The sequence below is a fragment of the Rhincodon typus genome, chromosome 11 (assembly GCF_021869965.1).
Source record: "Rhincodon typus isolate 14 chromosome 11, sRhiTyp1.1, whole genome shotgun sequence".
NCBI lineage: Eukaryota > Metazoa > Chordata > Chondrichthyes > Orectolobiformes > Rhincodontidae > Rhincodon > Rhincodon typus.
In genome coordinates, this window is record NC_063342.1 from 62,554,310 (window position 1) to 62,567,126 (window position 12,817).

At 40.1% G+C, this 12,817-nt stretch overlaps 1 protein-coding gene across 1 annotated transcript in view; it reads left to right on the plus strand.

Moving 5' to 3' along the window:
- Positions 1–543: 543 nt before the first annotated feature.
- The window catches only part of grpr (gastrin-releasing peptide receptor), a 53,753-nt gene continuing 41,479 nt past the window's right edge, over positions 544–12,817 (plus strand). The window contains exon 1 of the mRNA XM_020511780.2: positions 544–941. Within this exon, the coding sequence (XP_020367369.2) occupies positions 544–941 (398 nt within the window). The remainder of the gene's footprint in view (positions 942–12,817) is intronic.

Here is a 12,817-nt window from a genome sequence, read left to right on the forward strand (position 1 = left end):
GCCACCAAGACAGAAAGTTTGCAGGAATGGTGGTGGAGAGTGAAGGGAGGGCTGTCTTCCTGCTATTGAGTGGTATGTACTGCAAAATAAAATCTTCTGTGTCCTGCCCGTGGCAGCCCTGAGGATCCAGCCTCTGTGTGCATGTGTGTGAAAGACAAGAGAGGTTTCCTCACAAAGCGGAGTTTAATTCCTCCAGTAGGTGGCTGTTTGCTCCGTGTACCAGGATGGCGTTTTTTATATATATATTTGGAGCTCTCAATGACAACTCGGAGACAGAAGTGACGCCAGTGCGGTAAGGCTGGCCCGAGAGTTTGCACTTTAAATCTTGCCGCGACCCCACAGATCAGAGCAAAACATTTTTTTTAAGAAAAAGCGGAGAGAGAAGAGACCATGGGAGAAAAGAAGTGAGAAAACCCCAGGGGAGCTGCTGACAAGGGGAAACTCCTCTCTCTAGAAAGGAGGGAGAGAGAGAGAGAGACAATAAAGAGCGGAGAAAGAAGCAAAGTTGTGTCCATTCTGCAATTGCTTGGGCGCAATGGCACCATGACTGAAGACAACTTCTCACAGTTGAACTGGGAGTTGACCCAGTCGCTCAATGGTAGCAGCCCGGAGGCTGAACCCGACCCTAGCTCGGGTTTGCCCTTTCTGTACGCCGTGCCCGCCGTCTACGGGCTCATCATCGTGATCGGGCTGGTCGGCAACGTGACCCTCATCAAGATCTTCTGCACGGTGAAGTCCATGAGAAACGTGCCGAACATCTTTATCACCAGCCTGGCTCTGGGCGACCTGCTCCTGCTACTGACCTGCGCTCCCGTGGACGCCAGCAAGTACGTGGCCACCGAGTGGCTCTTCGGCCGGGTGGGCTGCAAGTTGATCCCCTTCATCCAGCTCACCTCGGTGGGGGTGTCAGTGTTCACCCTGACAGCGCTCAGTGCAGACAGGTAGGTGCGGATAGCCTCGTTCAGCTGGGAAATTCCTCCAGTCGCCTTTATCTAAAAGTCCAATTTGTGCGTGGTCCTATACGATATACTAGGGTCGCCCAAACACACACACACACACAAAGTTTTATCTGCACATGTTACTTTCTGCATAGATTAAAACAAAAAAAAAGTTGCTTTTCCCCATCAGTAAATATCAACTGCACCTTTGAGACTTTCACATGCAGGGTGCAGTGTTTATTTATACAAAATATTGTGGTGGAGGGAGATAAGAGGGACTGTCAACCGTGTGCTAGAGAACTCGGTAGGGTTGAGACGAGAGAGGATCTGTTCTGAGGAATGTTGGTTGGATTGTATTCTGTCTGCCCTTACTGAGCCGAGCCCCGGACTGTGATAGCGAGGTACCCGAGGAATAGTAGGAATTAATAATAAAAAAGTAGAAAAAAATCATCTCACTCATCTAATTTTTACTTCCAACTCTTTCAAGATGGCTCAGTCCCGGTTTTGATCTAAAACTACACGGGGAATTTAACTAAAACTGCATCAAGTGTGTAATTTCCCATATTTTCCTTCAATCAGTCGGTAGGGTTTTAGTTTAAGCTTCTTCAACGCCTGGCCCAGTGCTCAACAATTTAAAGCGGTGCTTCTTTTTTTCACGCTTTCTTTTTAAATGTTGTACTGAAGACCCATTTAGTCCAGATGCAGTCCACAACATGTGAAGGTACATGTGTTGTATTGTGCAAGCCACCGTTTCTGTTGCATTGAGGGATCAATCAGCAGTTTGGGTTCTCACCCCACCCTGGTCAAACTCCTTTTAGTCAATATGTAACGTATTTACTAGACCCACCGCGACTGCCTGTTCCTCCCAAAATCCAAACCCATGTGGGAACATTGTTGATAATAAACAAAAGGAAAATGCCCCAATCTGAGGATCTGCAGTACACCAGCCCAGTCCACACTGCGTGAGCCTGAACTGGCTTAATCTGAATGTAATCATTTGTAATGCTGTGGCCTGTGAGGTTCCTGCAAATACTTTTATAATTACCCCGTCATCAAATCAAACAAACTCTTTCAGCTCAAACTTGTGTTTTGATTTATTTTGGTGTAGTTACTGAACTATGCAACATTCTGTCCCTTAGGAATGACATTAGGGTCAGTACGACCAGGTGAACTAAATGACTCCTCTAAGGGTTTGTGCTGAAGCTACTTTTATTTACTATATATATATGTGTGCTCATGACCGGATATTTCAGTTGTATTATAGTTAAGAGCTGTACGAATTCAGTATTACCAGTCGAGATAGTATTGGCATAATTTGAACATATGATAATAGAAACGCAATGGAAACAGTGCAGTATAGAATCATTAAGATCGTGTCGAGCTTCAGATAAACAGTGAGACTTCAGAAGCTAATACTCTTTCTCGTTGCAATTGATAAGAGGAAACCTTTAAGCACGGTCAATATTGTGAATAGTTGGAATAAGGTGAATGACTTTCTTTCTACATTACCCAGTGAGACACTAAAAAGGGACACAAATTTCAATGCAACAGTAATTAAAGAAAAGCTGGAAAAATACTTTTTGACAGAGCATTTCCATGAACAATTTTATAACCTTGTGCTATTATAGATACACAGTCATTTAATTAAGAAGGAAAATAAATAGTAGCTTGTAAAACCTGACAAAAGAAGGTACAAGAAGTGAACATTAAAATCGTAATCCTGAAAACTCACATACAACATTAACAGAGCCCCATAAGATCAAAGGCTGTCCTAGTTCAAGGTAAAAAGACTGTCAGCAATTTCACAAGACAGCTCATAGTGAGCAACAAATACCATCTTCTCTACATTGCTCCCATCCTTAGAATAAATTCAAAACTAAAGGGTTGATCTTGACTTCATATATGGGTGTATAAAAGGGGTAACATGGAGTGGACCTTTATTTCTATTGAAGTCAATGGGGCAGACGTAAAACAGGTTGTTCACTCCTTATTACCCATTTGACACCATTTCACAAATTCAAGATCTACCCATTAGCCTTTATTTTTCCCTTGTGGACAAGACTGCATTGATCATCGTAATGAACATGTTTGTTTGTTTTATCTGCATTCAATGACACTCTCATACCATTCATATTCAGTTCCAATAAACAAAGTATCAAACGAGACATATTATTCTTTTCTCAGGTAGTTGCAATTCAACAATATTATCAGATTTTAACAGATTAATTTATGTGGTCTACCCTGAACTCAATATTTGATAAAGATTTGAATTTGAGATTGTACAAAAATATAACTGCTTTTTTCAAGCTTTTTGGTGAATTCATCTTTTGTCAAAGCATGAATCAACTATAATATAAGTATCCATAATGATCAGTACAGTCCTTTGGCACACAATATAAAACATGCACTTTATAATATGTTTCCCATTAACACGCTGTAACATAAAGACACTTCATGACATGACTACAAATTCCTTGTTTAAGCAGTGAATAACAAGTTATTCAGCAGTCTGAAAGGATATATCTGTGTGAAATTAGCACTGTATCTCAAGTTAATGATCTTACTCCTCAGTGCATTAAATGTATGGAGTCATGAAATTTTCTTGACAGAAGGTCCCACCTCAATTTAGTGCACGCTAAGGAATTCCTTTACCGACATGAAGATGATAAATGTAGTTTTCAACACTCAGTGTTTGAAAAAAAGTCACTGCCATCTATGCCATTCAGATATGTGTAATGAAAAGAACACTGCACATGTAACTAAGTTTGCATAACAAGCCCCTTGACATCATATTCAGTTTGAGATTCAGTGCACAGCAGAATTTTGACTCTTGTACCTGTATCTTGCACTCTTTGACTATACTTATCAGTTTGAATTAATGATATAGAAACAGAAAGTGCTGGAACACTCAGCAAGCCAGGCATTGTTTGCAGAGTCAAAAAATCTGACCTGCTGAGTGTTTTGTTTTTATTTCAGGTTTCCAGTTTTCACAGTATATACCTTTCTTTTTCGCATCTATCTACTTATGGCAAACAAACTGCATCAGAAGCTTCCATTTGGCAAAAGGACGGTTGCTTTGAACATATTTATTGATCAGGGATGCATAATTTAATTTAAGAAAAAACACGTGACAGCATTGTACACAAGGCGGTGTGATTTTTTATTTAGGAATGTGGCTCAACTGTTAAGTGTATGTTAAGCAAAAAATGTGAAAATACCTCTAGCAGCTACTGCTTGGGGTATACTTTGACTGTAGTTTATCTCCAAAGGACACTTTGCAAGTTAACATTCCAATATTTTTATCTGTACTTTATTAGTATTAGGTATATAGATTGGGTAAAGATAGAGTCGCCATTGTCTAAGAGCATAATAGGGCTGCTTTCTCATTAGACTGAGATGACTGGTGATGAGTTTAACCTGAGGGTCACCATACATCAGCTGAGGGGCAAGGCTGAGAGTGTGGAACCTTCATGGTAACCTAATAATGTAAAAGGAACAGAGGGGCAAATATTCCTGCACTATGTTCAGGATCATTTCCACAGCAATATGTTGTCACCCCAAATCTAAAGAGGGCACAGACAGATCTGATTTTTGGGAATGAGTTGAGCTAAGGGGATGAAGTGTCAGTAGGTGAACATTTAAGGGCCAGTGATCATTGTACAGTAAGATTTAGGCTGACTATGAACAAAGAATAATCCAGAGTAAACATTATTAACCGAGGGAGGCCAATTTCAGTGGGGTTTATAAGTCAGTGATTGGCAGAACAAACAATAGCTAAAAACAGATTTGCTGCAAATAAAATGTATTTTAGGTACAGTCAATGTATATTACCATGGAAGGGAAAGATCGGGTAAACAATACCAGAGCTTTCCGGATGACAAAAACAATAGAAATTAAGGTAAAGAAGAAAAAAATGTAAGTATGACAGCTGACATGCAGAAAATACAGTTGAGAATCAGGCCGACTACATAAGGTTAAGAGGGAAGGTGAAAAGTAAATAAAAGAAGTAAAACCTGTGTATGGTAAGATACTGTCAGCAAATATTTAGGCAAATAAATAGTAAAGGTTGTTCAAAGTGGAAGTAGGACAAATTGTGAACCTAAAAGGGGATTTACACATGAAGCCAAAGAGCTCGGCTAAGGTGTTAAATTCTTTCCCAAAGAAGATGCTATCTAGGCCATTGGAGAAACAGGAGATAATGTCACCATTGAAAAGGTTTAAAATTGTTAAGGAAGCCATATTAAATAGGCTGTTTGTACTCAAAGTGGATAATGCACCAGATCACTAGACGAGATGCATTCAAGCATACTGTGGAAAGTGAGAGTGAACATTGCAGAGGCACTGGTCATCATTCCTCCATCTTAGATTGACAAGTGCTGCCAAAGGACTGGAGAATTGCAAACATCACAGCCTTGGTCAAATAGGCTGCAAAGACAAACCTACCAATTATAGAGATAGTAGGAACTGCCGATGCTGGAGAATCTGAGATAACAAAGTGTAGAGCTGGATGAACACAGCAGGCCAGGCAGCATCAGAGGAGCAGGAAAGCTGATGTTTTGGGAAGAAGGGTCCAGACCCGAAACGTCAGCTTTCCTGCTCCTCTGATGCTGCTTGGCCTGCTGCGTTCATCCAGCTCTACACCTTGTTATTCTACCAACTATAAGCCTTGTCATGTAAGGGGATTTATACCTTTATTCCAAGAACAGCTACCAAGCATGCGTGAAAGGACGTATGTTATAGTGGTGCCATGTCACATGGACCTGGAGCCTGGAATGTAAAGCTCCAGATAAGATAATGTCTCTCATCCTGTGTATGTAGTTATGTTCAATAAAACATACTGCTGTTGCCTCCCAAAGTGTGGACAAGAATGACAATGGGTTTGAAAATTTACCCTTGAAAATTCAGGACAAAATCAATAGTCATTTCCACAAAGGTGGGTTAACTGAGGGATGCCAGCATGGAATTCTTAAGAGGAAACACTATTTAACTGACTTTCTGGAGATTCTTTGAAGAGGAGAAAGTTAATAAGGACAGTGTGATGTACATGGACTTGTGGGCAAAGCTAATGGCACATGGAAAAGCAACACGGATAAAGAAATGAAACAAAGGGTCATAGTTAATGCATGGTTTTTGAGCTGGAGGATGTGTATAACAGACTATTGGGACCTTTGTTTTTTCCTGATGTATATTAATGACCGAGACCTTGGAGTACAGGATACAATTTCAAAATTTATGGATTATATGAAACTTTGAAGCATTGTGAATTGTGACTGGGTTAGTGTAGGACTTCAATGGACACTGACAGTTTGGTTGAGTAGATGGACAGATTGCAAATGACATTCAATGTGGGGAAATGTGAAGTTATTCACTTTAATAGGGAGGACATGGACAGACAATATAAAAGAAAGGGCATACTTTTATAGGGATTACAGGAACAGCGGAATCTAGGTCTACATGTGCATGAGTCATCAAGGTTTTAAAACAGGTAGAGAGCTGGTTAACATTACATGCAGTATTCTAGGCTTTATTAATAACAGCATAGGGCGCAAGAACAAGGAGGTTATACTGAATTTGTATAAGACTCTGGTACACCTCTAACTGGAGTATTGCATCCAGTTTTGGTTGTAACACTTTAGAAAGCTTGTGAAGGTATTGCAGGAAGGATTCACAAGAAGAGTTCTAAGAATGAGAAACTTCAGTTATTAACACAGTTTGGAGAAATTTTGAGCAATTTTCCTCGGAGAAAAAAGTGAGGAGGAGATTTGACCATGGAAGCATAGAAGATTGGAGCAGAAGAAGGTCTTTTAAACCCTCAAACCTGCTCTGCCATTCAATATCATTATGGCACATCCTTGAGCTGAATATCTTAATTCCACACCAATATTCCTTGATTCTTTTAACTACAAGAGCTTTATGTACTTCCTTTTTGAAAACACATAATGTTCTGTTCTTAGCCACTTTCTGTGAAAGTGAATGCCACAGGTTCACTATTCTCTGTGTGAAAAAAATTCTCCTCTTCTCATTCCTAAAGGGTTTACCCCTTATCCTTAAACTATGACTCCTAGTTCCGGACTCCCCAGCCTGTCTAGCCCTGTTGGAATTTTATAGGTTTCTATGAGATTCCCCCATCATCCTTCTAAACTCCAGTGAATGCAATCCTAAATGACTCAATCCCTTCTCATACATCAGTTCTGCCATCCTGGTAATCAATTTTCACTGCACTTCCTCTATAGTAAGATAGAGATTTTCTAAATCATGTGGGGAGAAACTGTTTTCACTCATGAATGGATCAACAATGAGAGGGCAAGGAATAAAAGTATAAGAAGCATGATATATATAAAAAAAAACGGGTTAACATTTGGAATACACATCCTGAGACAATCGTACAGGCAGGTTCTATCAAAACATTCAAAAGGAATAAATTAGACTATTATGTGAAAAGAGCAATCTGCAGAACTACATGGATAAGGCAGGAAAATGACATTAGTCATTCAAAGAGCAGTCCAGTGATAATGGGTGGAATGACCTCATCCTACATTGTGATAATTCAGTGATGCTGTGATTAAAATTTAGTTTCACAGGAAGCTTGATGCAAAGCACAGAAATCAGTATAACTTGAATCTGTTGGCTGAACATCACACCTCACATATATCAGCTCAGACCAACATATTTTTCATGGTTTGGATGATTGGGTTTCTTCTCTCATCTGAATCCTGCTTCTGAAGGGAAGCAAAATGGGGGTGTTAGATGATATAATTTTTTGCAAATATATGTCCTTTCTTCAAATAACACCCATTTCAAATATATTTAAATATATGTGGACTTGCATTGCTCATTTCAAGTTTATTTCTATTCTAGGCTGTCTTCGATTATTGTCAATCTACTGCGTTTATTATGCTTATTGGAAATATATTGATATAACGTAGATGGAAGCTTTAAAGCTTGCTGTAAACACGAATAAACTGGCTGCTACATTGAAAATCAGCAGACAACTCATGCAATTTAGTCATAGCAAATCAATTCTGATTGAAGAGTCGTAAATACATAGAGGTAAAATGAGCTGTTAGTGCACATCACAAATACAGTTCTTAAATTGTGAAATATGTGTAAATTAAATCCCATGTATGTAGGCATCTTTCATTGATTCACATATCATTAAATTCCAAAACACATAACATCTTAGGATTTTCTTTTTTGTCTAAATGCTGGAGTATCTCTAACAACATTAGAGTTCCACTCACAATGAGGATGTACCACTCATCCTGGTTTATATTCTGGGTTCTCAGTTGCTTGGATTGGGAAGGACACCTAGACTGCAGGGATAGAGATTGGATGTTATGGTTGGTTGGCTCACCAAGCTGGTTTGTTGTTCCGCAGACGTTTCATTACCCTGCTGGGTAACATCATCAGTGCAGCCTCTGATGAAGCGCTGTTGTGTTTTCCCACCTGTTATTTAAACTCTGGTGTCCGTTGAGCTGGATTACCTCACTTGCAGTTTTCCTTCGCAATGAAGCGTATCTGGGGTCTAGCTCTATGTGTTTATTGTTGGCTTTCTTAGTGGAGTACCAGGCTTCTAGAAATTCCCCTGCTTGCCTCTGTTTTGCCTGTCCCAGGATCCTGGTGCTGTCCCAATCAAATTGGTGGTTCTCCTTATCCATGTGGATGGAGATGAGTGAGTATTGGTCGTGTTTTTTTGTTGCCAATTGATGCTCGTGTACCCTTGTGGTTAATTTCCTTCCTGTTTGTCCAATATAATGTTTGTTGCAGTCTTTGCAGGGAATCTTGTATATGACATTGGTTCTGTCCATAGTAGGTAGAGGGTCTTTGGTTCAGGTGAGCAGCTGGCGTAGAGTTGATGTGGGATTGTGTGCTACTCTGATGCCCAGTGGCCGTAGGAATCTTTGGGCATCAGAGTAGCACACAAACCCATATCAACCCTACGCCAACTGCTCATCCAGACCAAATACCCACTACCCACTATGGACAGAACCAATGTCATATACAAGATTCCTTGCAAAGACTGTGACAAACACTACTTTGGACAAACAGGAAGGAAATTAACCACAAGACTGCACAAACATCAATTGGCAACAAAAAGACACAACCAATACTCATTCATCTCCATCCACATGGATAAGGAGAACCACCAATTGGATTGGGACAACACCAGGATCCTGGGACAGGCAAAGCAGAGACAAGCACGGGAATTTCTAGAAGCCTGGTACTCCACTAAGAAATCCATCAACATAGAGCAGACCCCATATACACTCCATTGCAAAGGAAAACTGGAAGTGAGGTAATCCAGCTCAACGGTCACCAGAGTTTAAATAACAGGTGGGAAAACACAACAGTGCTTCATCGGAGGCTGAACTGATGATGTTACCCGGCAGGGTAATGAAACACCTGCGGAACAACGAACCAGCTCAGCGAACCAACCACAACATCCACAACCCAAGCTACAAATCTACTCAAAAACCTTAGAGAGAGATTGGATGTAGCTGCTCTTGAAGTTGAGTTGCAGTCTTTTGGATCGGATGTTAAGCTGAGATCCCATCTGCCCTCTCAAGATGGATGCAGAATGTTAGCTGGCACTATTTCGAAGAAGGGCAGGAAATTTTCACATCATGTAAAGCAGTACTTATCCGTTAACCAACACTGAGAACAGATTATATGATCATTTATTACATTGTTGTTTTGTGGGACATTGCAGCAGCAAATTATTGCAGTGGCAATGGATGGGCAACAACTCTCAACATCACTCAGAGCAAAGCAACCCTTTTGATTGCACCCTATCCATTGGCTTAAACAGCTACCAACTCCCTACCTACACTCACCTGTACTGGCTTCATCCCCGCCTCCTTGACCTGCCTGCCTTCTCTCCACTTATCTGCTCCACTATCTACCTTCTATCATCGCCTCCCCGTCTCTCTATTTATTTCAGAGCCCCCTTCCCCTCCCCCAAGTCTGAAGAAGGGTCCAGACCTGAAACATCAGCTTTCCTGCTCCTCTGACGCTGCCTGGCCTGCTGTGTTCATCCAGCTCCACACCTTGTTACCTCCAAGACTTCCTTGGCTGCACTTCCCAGAGCTGTAAGATCCAGAAGGACAAGAGCCGCAGGTGCATGGGAAACACCAGGCCACGTGTGTTACCACTGAAGCAACCCTCCATCCTAATTTGGAAATTTGTCATTTTTCCCACTTCATTATTTGTTCAAAATCTCATAACTCCTTCCCTTACCATATTGTGGAAATACCTTCAGCAAATGGACGCAGCAGTTGGAGAAAACCCAAGGTTAATGAGGGATGAGCAATCAATGTTGGCTTTTCCAGTGATCTCCACATTCCAAATAAAAGTAGACTGGGATTACCTGACAACTTGCTCCATGCCCTTAAAATGTTAAATACATTTCCTGTCAGGGAGCTTTTATCTTGACTACTCCTTGATTAAAGAGTAAGTGACTATAAATCAGATAAATCCTTCAAATTCTTTCTTAAAATCAGCTGTGCTTAATTCTACATCTGACAACCTCAGTGTCATAATCGGGTGCAATTTGCCTTTGGTTTAATTGCAGCAAAAGTGTGTACATTACGGAAAAGGAAGATATGAGTTGCAGAGAGTAATATAATCATTTGTTTCAGAAGATCATTGTTTACATTTTTATTTCATGCTTTGTGGTGAAACATGAGTCCCTTAGCTGAATTTAACGTTTTTACTCCCTCAAAGTGGTTATTAATCCAAGCACAGATTGTATGCCTTGCTACTGTTAACATATGGAATTACCAAGAGATAATTTAAAAAACCAGGGCACACACTTCGAAGTTTGTACAATGATGATTGCAATTTCATCTGACTGATTTTCTTCAGTACTATGTAAAGCATTCATTTATTTTCATTGCTGAATATATACAAATGTTTTTCGTGCAATTAAATCATGGCACAACATACTATTGTAGGAAAATCTAAATATTTGAGTTAAAAGCTATTAAATCAAAACAAGCATGGAATGTGAGAGAATTTTTGAATTTCATGTTGTCTGATTTGTTTGTGAAAATATTTAGATTGACCATTGTAAATTAATAGTCAAAGCAATTTTATGCAGATGTGTGCTAATATTACATGGTATGTTCCCAAGGCCTAAATGTATTCGGATGAATATAATCAGGAAGGAAGATACCATAGGAGAATGTAGGCAACATCAAACTTTTATCTTCCTTTGTTCTTCAGGAGAATGGATGTAATTTTACACTGTTCCCATGAATTATATTAAACAGAATGTTCTTGGTGAGATAAAATTGGCTGCTGTGTTTCCTTATGACAATGACTGCACATCAAAAGTACATCATCGACCACAAAGAGTTTTGGAATGGCCTGAGACCATGTAATGTGTTATATAAATACATATTCTTTTGTTTACTCTCAAAGTTATTTGATGTTCCAAGGTGCGTACAGCTTGGAACATTTTGCTTAGCAAACCAGATAAAGCTCATTGAGGAGATGATTGATATGGTGGATGAGGCAAATCAAGTAGGTCATATTCCATCTCAGAAAACCTTTGACAAAGGAATACATCAGAAGAAGATGAAGGGTCTGAAATTAGAAAAGGATAGGATATTGGATTAAAAACTGTCTGGAAATGAAAAACAAAACAACAAAATAGGAGTTCAGAGTTTTCAGAAATAGTTAGAAATGAGCAGTAGTTTCTTTCAATTCTTAGACTGCCTCTGTTCACTGTGCTTTCTTTCAGTCATTCATGGGATAAGAGCATTTTATTGCCCATCCCAGACAGCAGTTAACAGTCAACTGTATTGCTATCGGACTGTAGTCACATGTCATTGAGTCATAGATTCATACAGTCATAGATTTGAACAGCACGGAACCAGACCCTTCGGTCCAACTCATTCATGCTGACCAAATCAACCTAGTCCCATTTGCTAGCATTTGGCCCATATCCCTCTAAACCTTTCCTATTCATATACCCATCCACATGTAGGTGAGACCAGGTAAAACTGGGATGTGAGGGAACAGCTTCAGAGTAGAGGGAAGACCCTTTAGAACAGAGGTGAGGAGAAACTTCTTCAGCCAGAGAGTGAGAATCTATGGAATTAATTGCCACACAGGGTATGTGGAGGCCAGGTCATTGAGTATATTTAAGACGGAGATAGATAGGTTCTTGATTGTCAAGGGGATCAAAGGTTATGAGGAGAAAGCGGGAGAATGGGGTTGAGAAACTTATCAGCCATGATTGAATGGCAGAGCAGACTCGATGGGCAGAATGGCCTAATTTCTGCTCCTACGTCTTATGGTCTTATGGTCTTACAGATGACACTTTCCTTCCCAAAAGGACATTGGTGAACCAGACGGGTTTCTCCCTAACATTTGACAATGGGTTCATGGTCATTGTTAGACTTTTAATTGCTTGTATTTAATGAATTCAGATTCCTCCACGTGGCAGGATTCAAACCCACGTCCCCAGACCATTACCTGGGTCTCTGGATTAACAGTCCAGTGATAATACCATTAACTATCACCTCCCCAATGAGCAATGAGAAAATTTTGGGTTGCAATTTCCCCAATACCCAATGTAGCCCAAAAGTTTCTCTATTGTTCAGTGTACAACCATCACATACAGGAAAGTATTCACTTTCATTTAGCATGAGCAAAAGTGAATAAAAAATAGACAGAATTTGTATTAGCTTCTGAGAACAAAAATGGACTGTTTGCCTTTCAAGCACCAACAAACTTATAGTAATTAGTGATCACTCCAAACAGCTAACATCCATTGGAACTGGGTGTCAATTAAATCCTGCCTGGCTTGTTGCATTATTTTTCATGGAGAGGGTGATTTCCTGCTGCTTAATATCCTCATCTTCCTCCTGGGA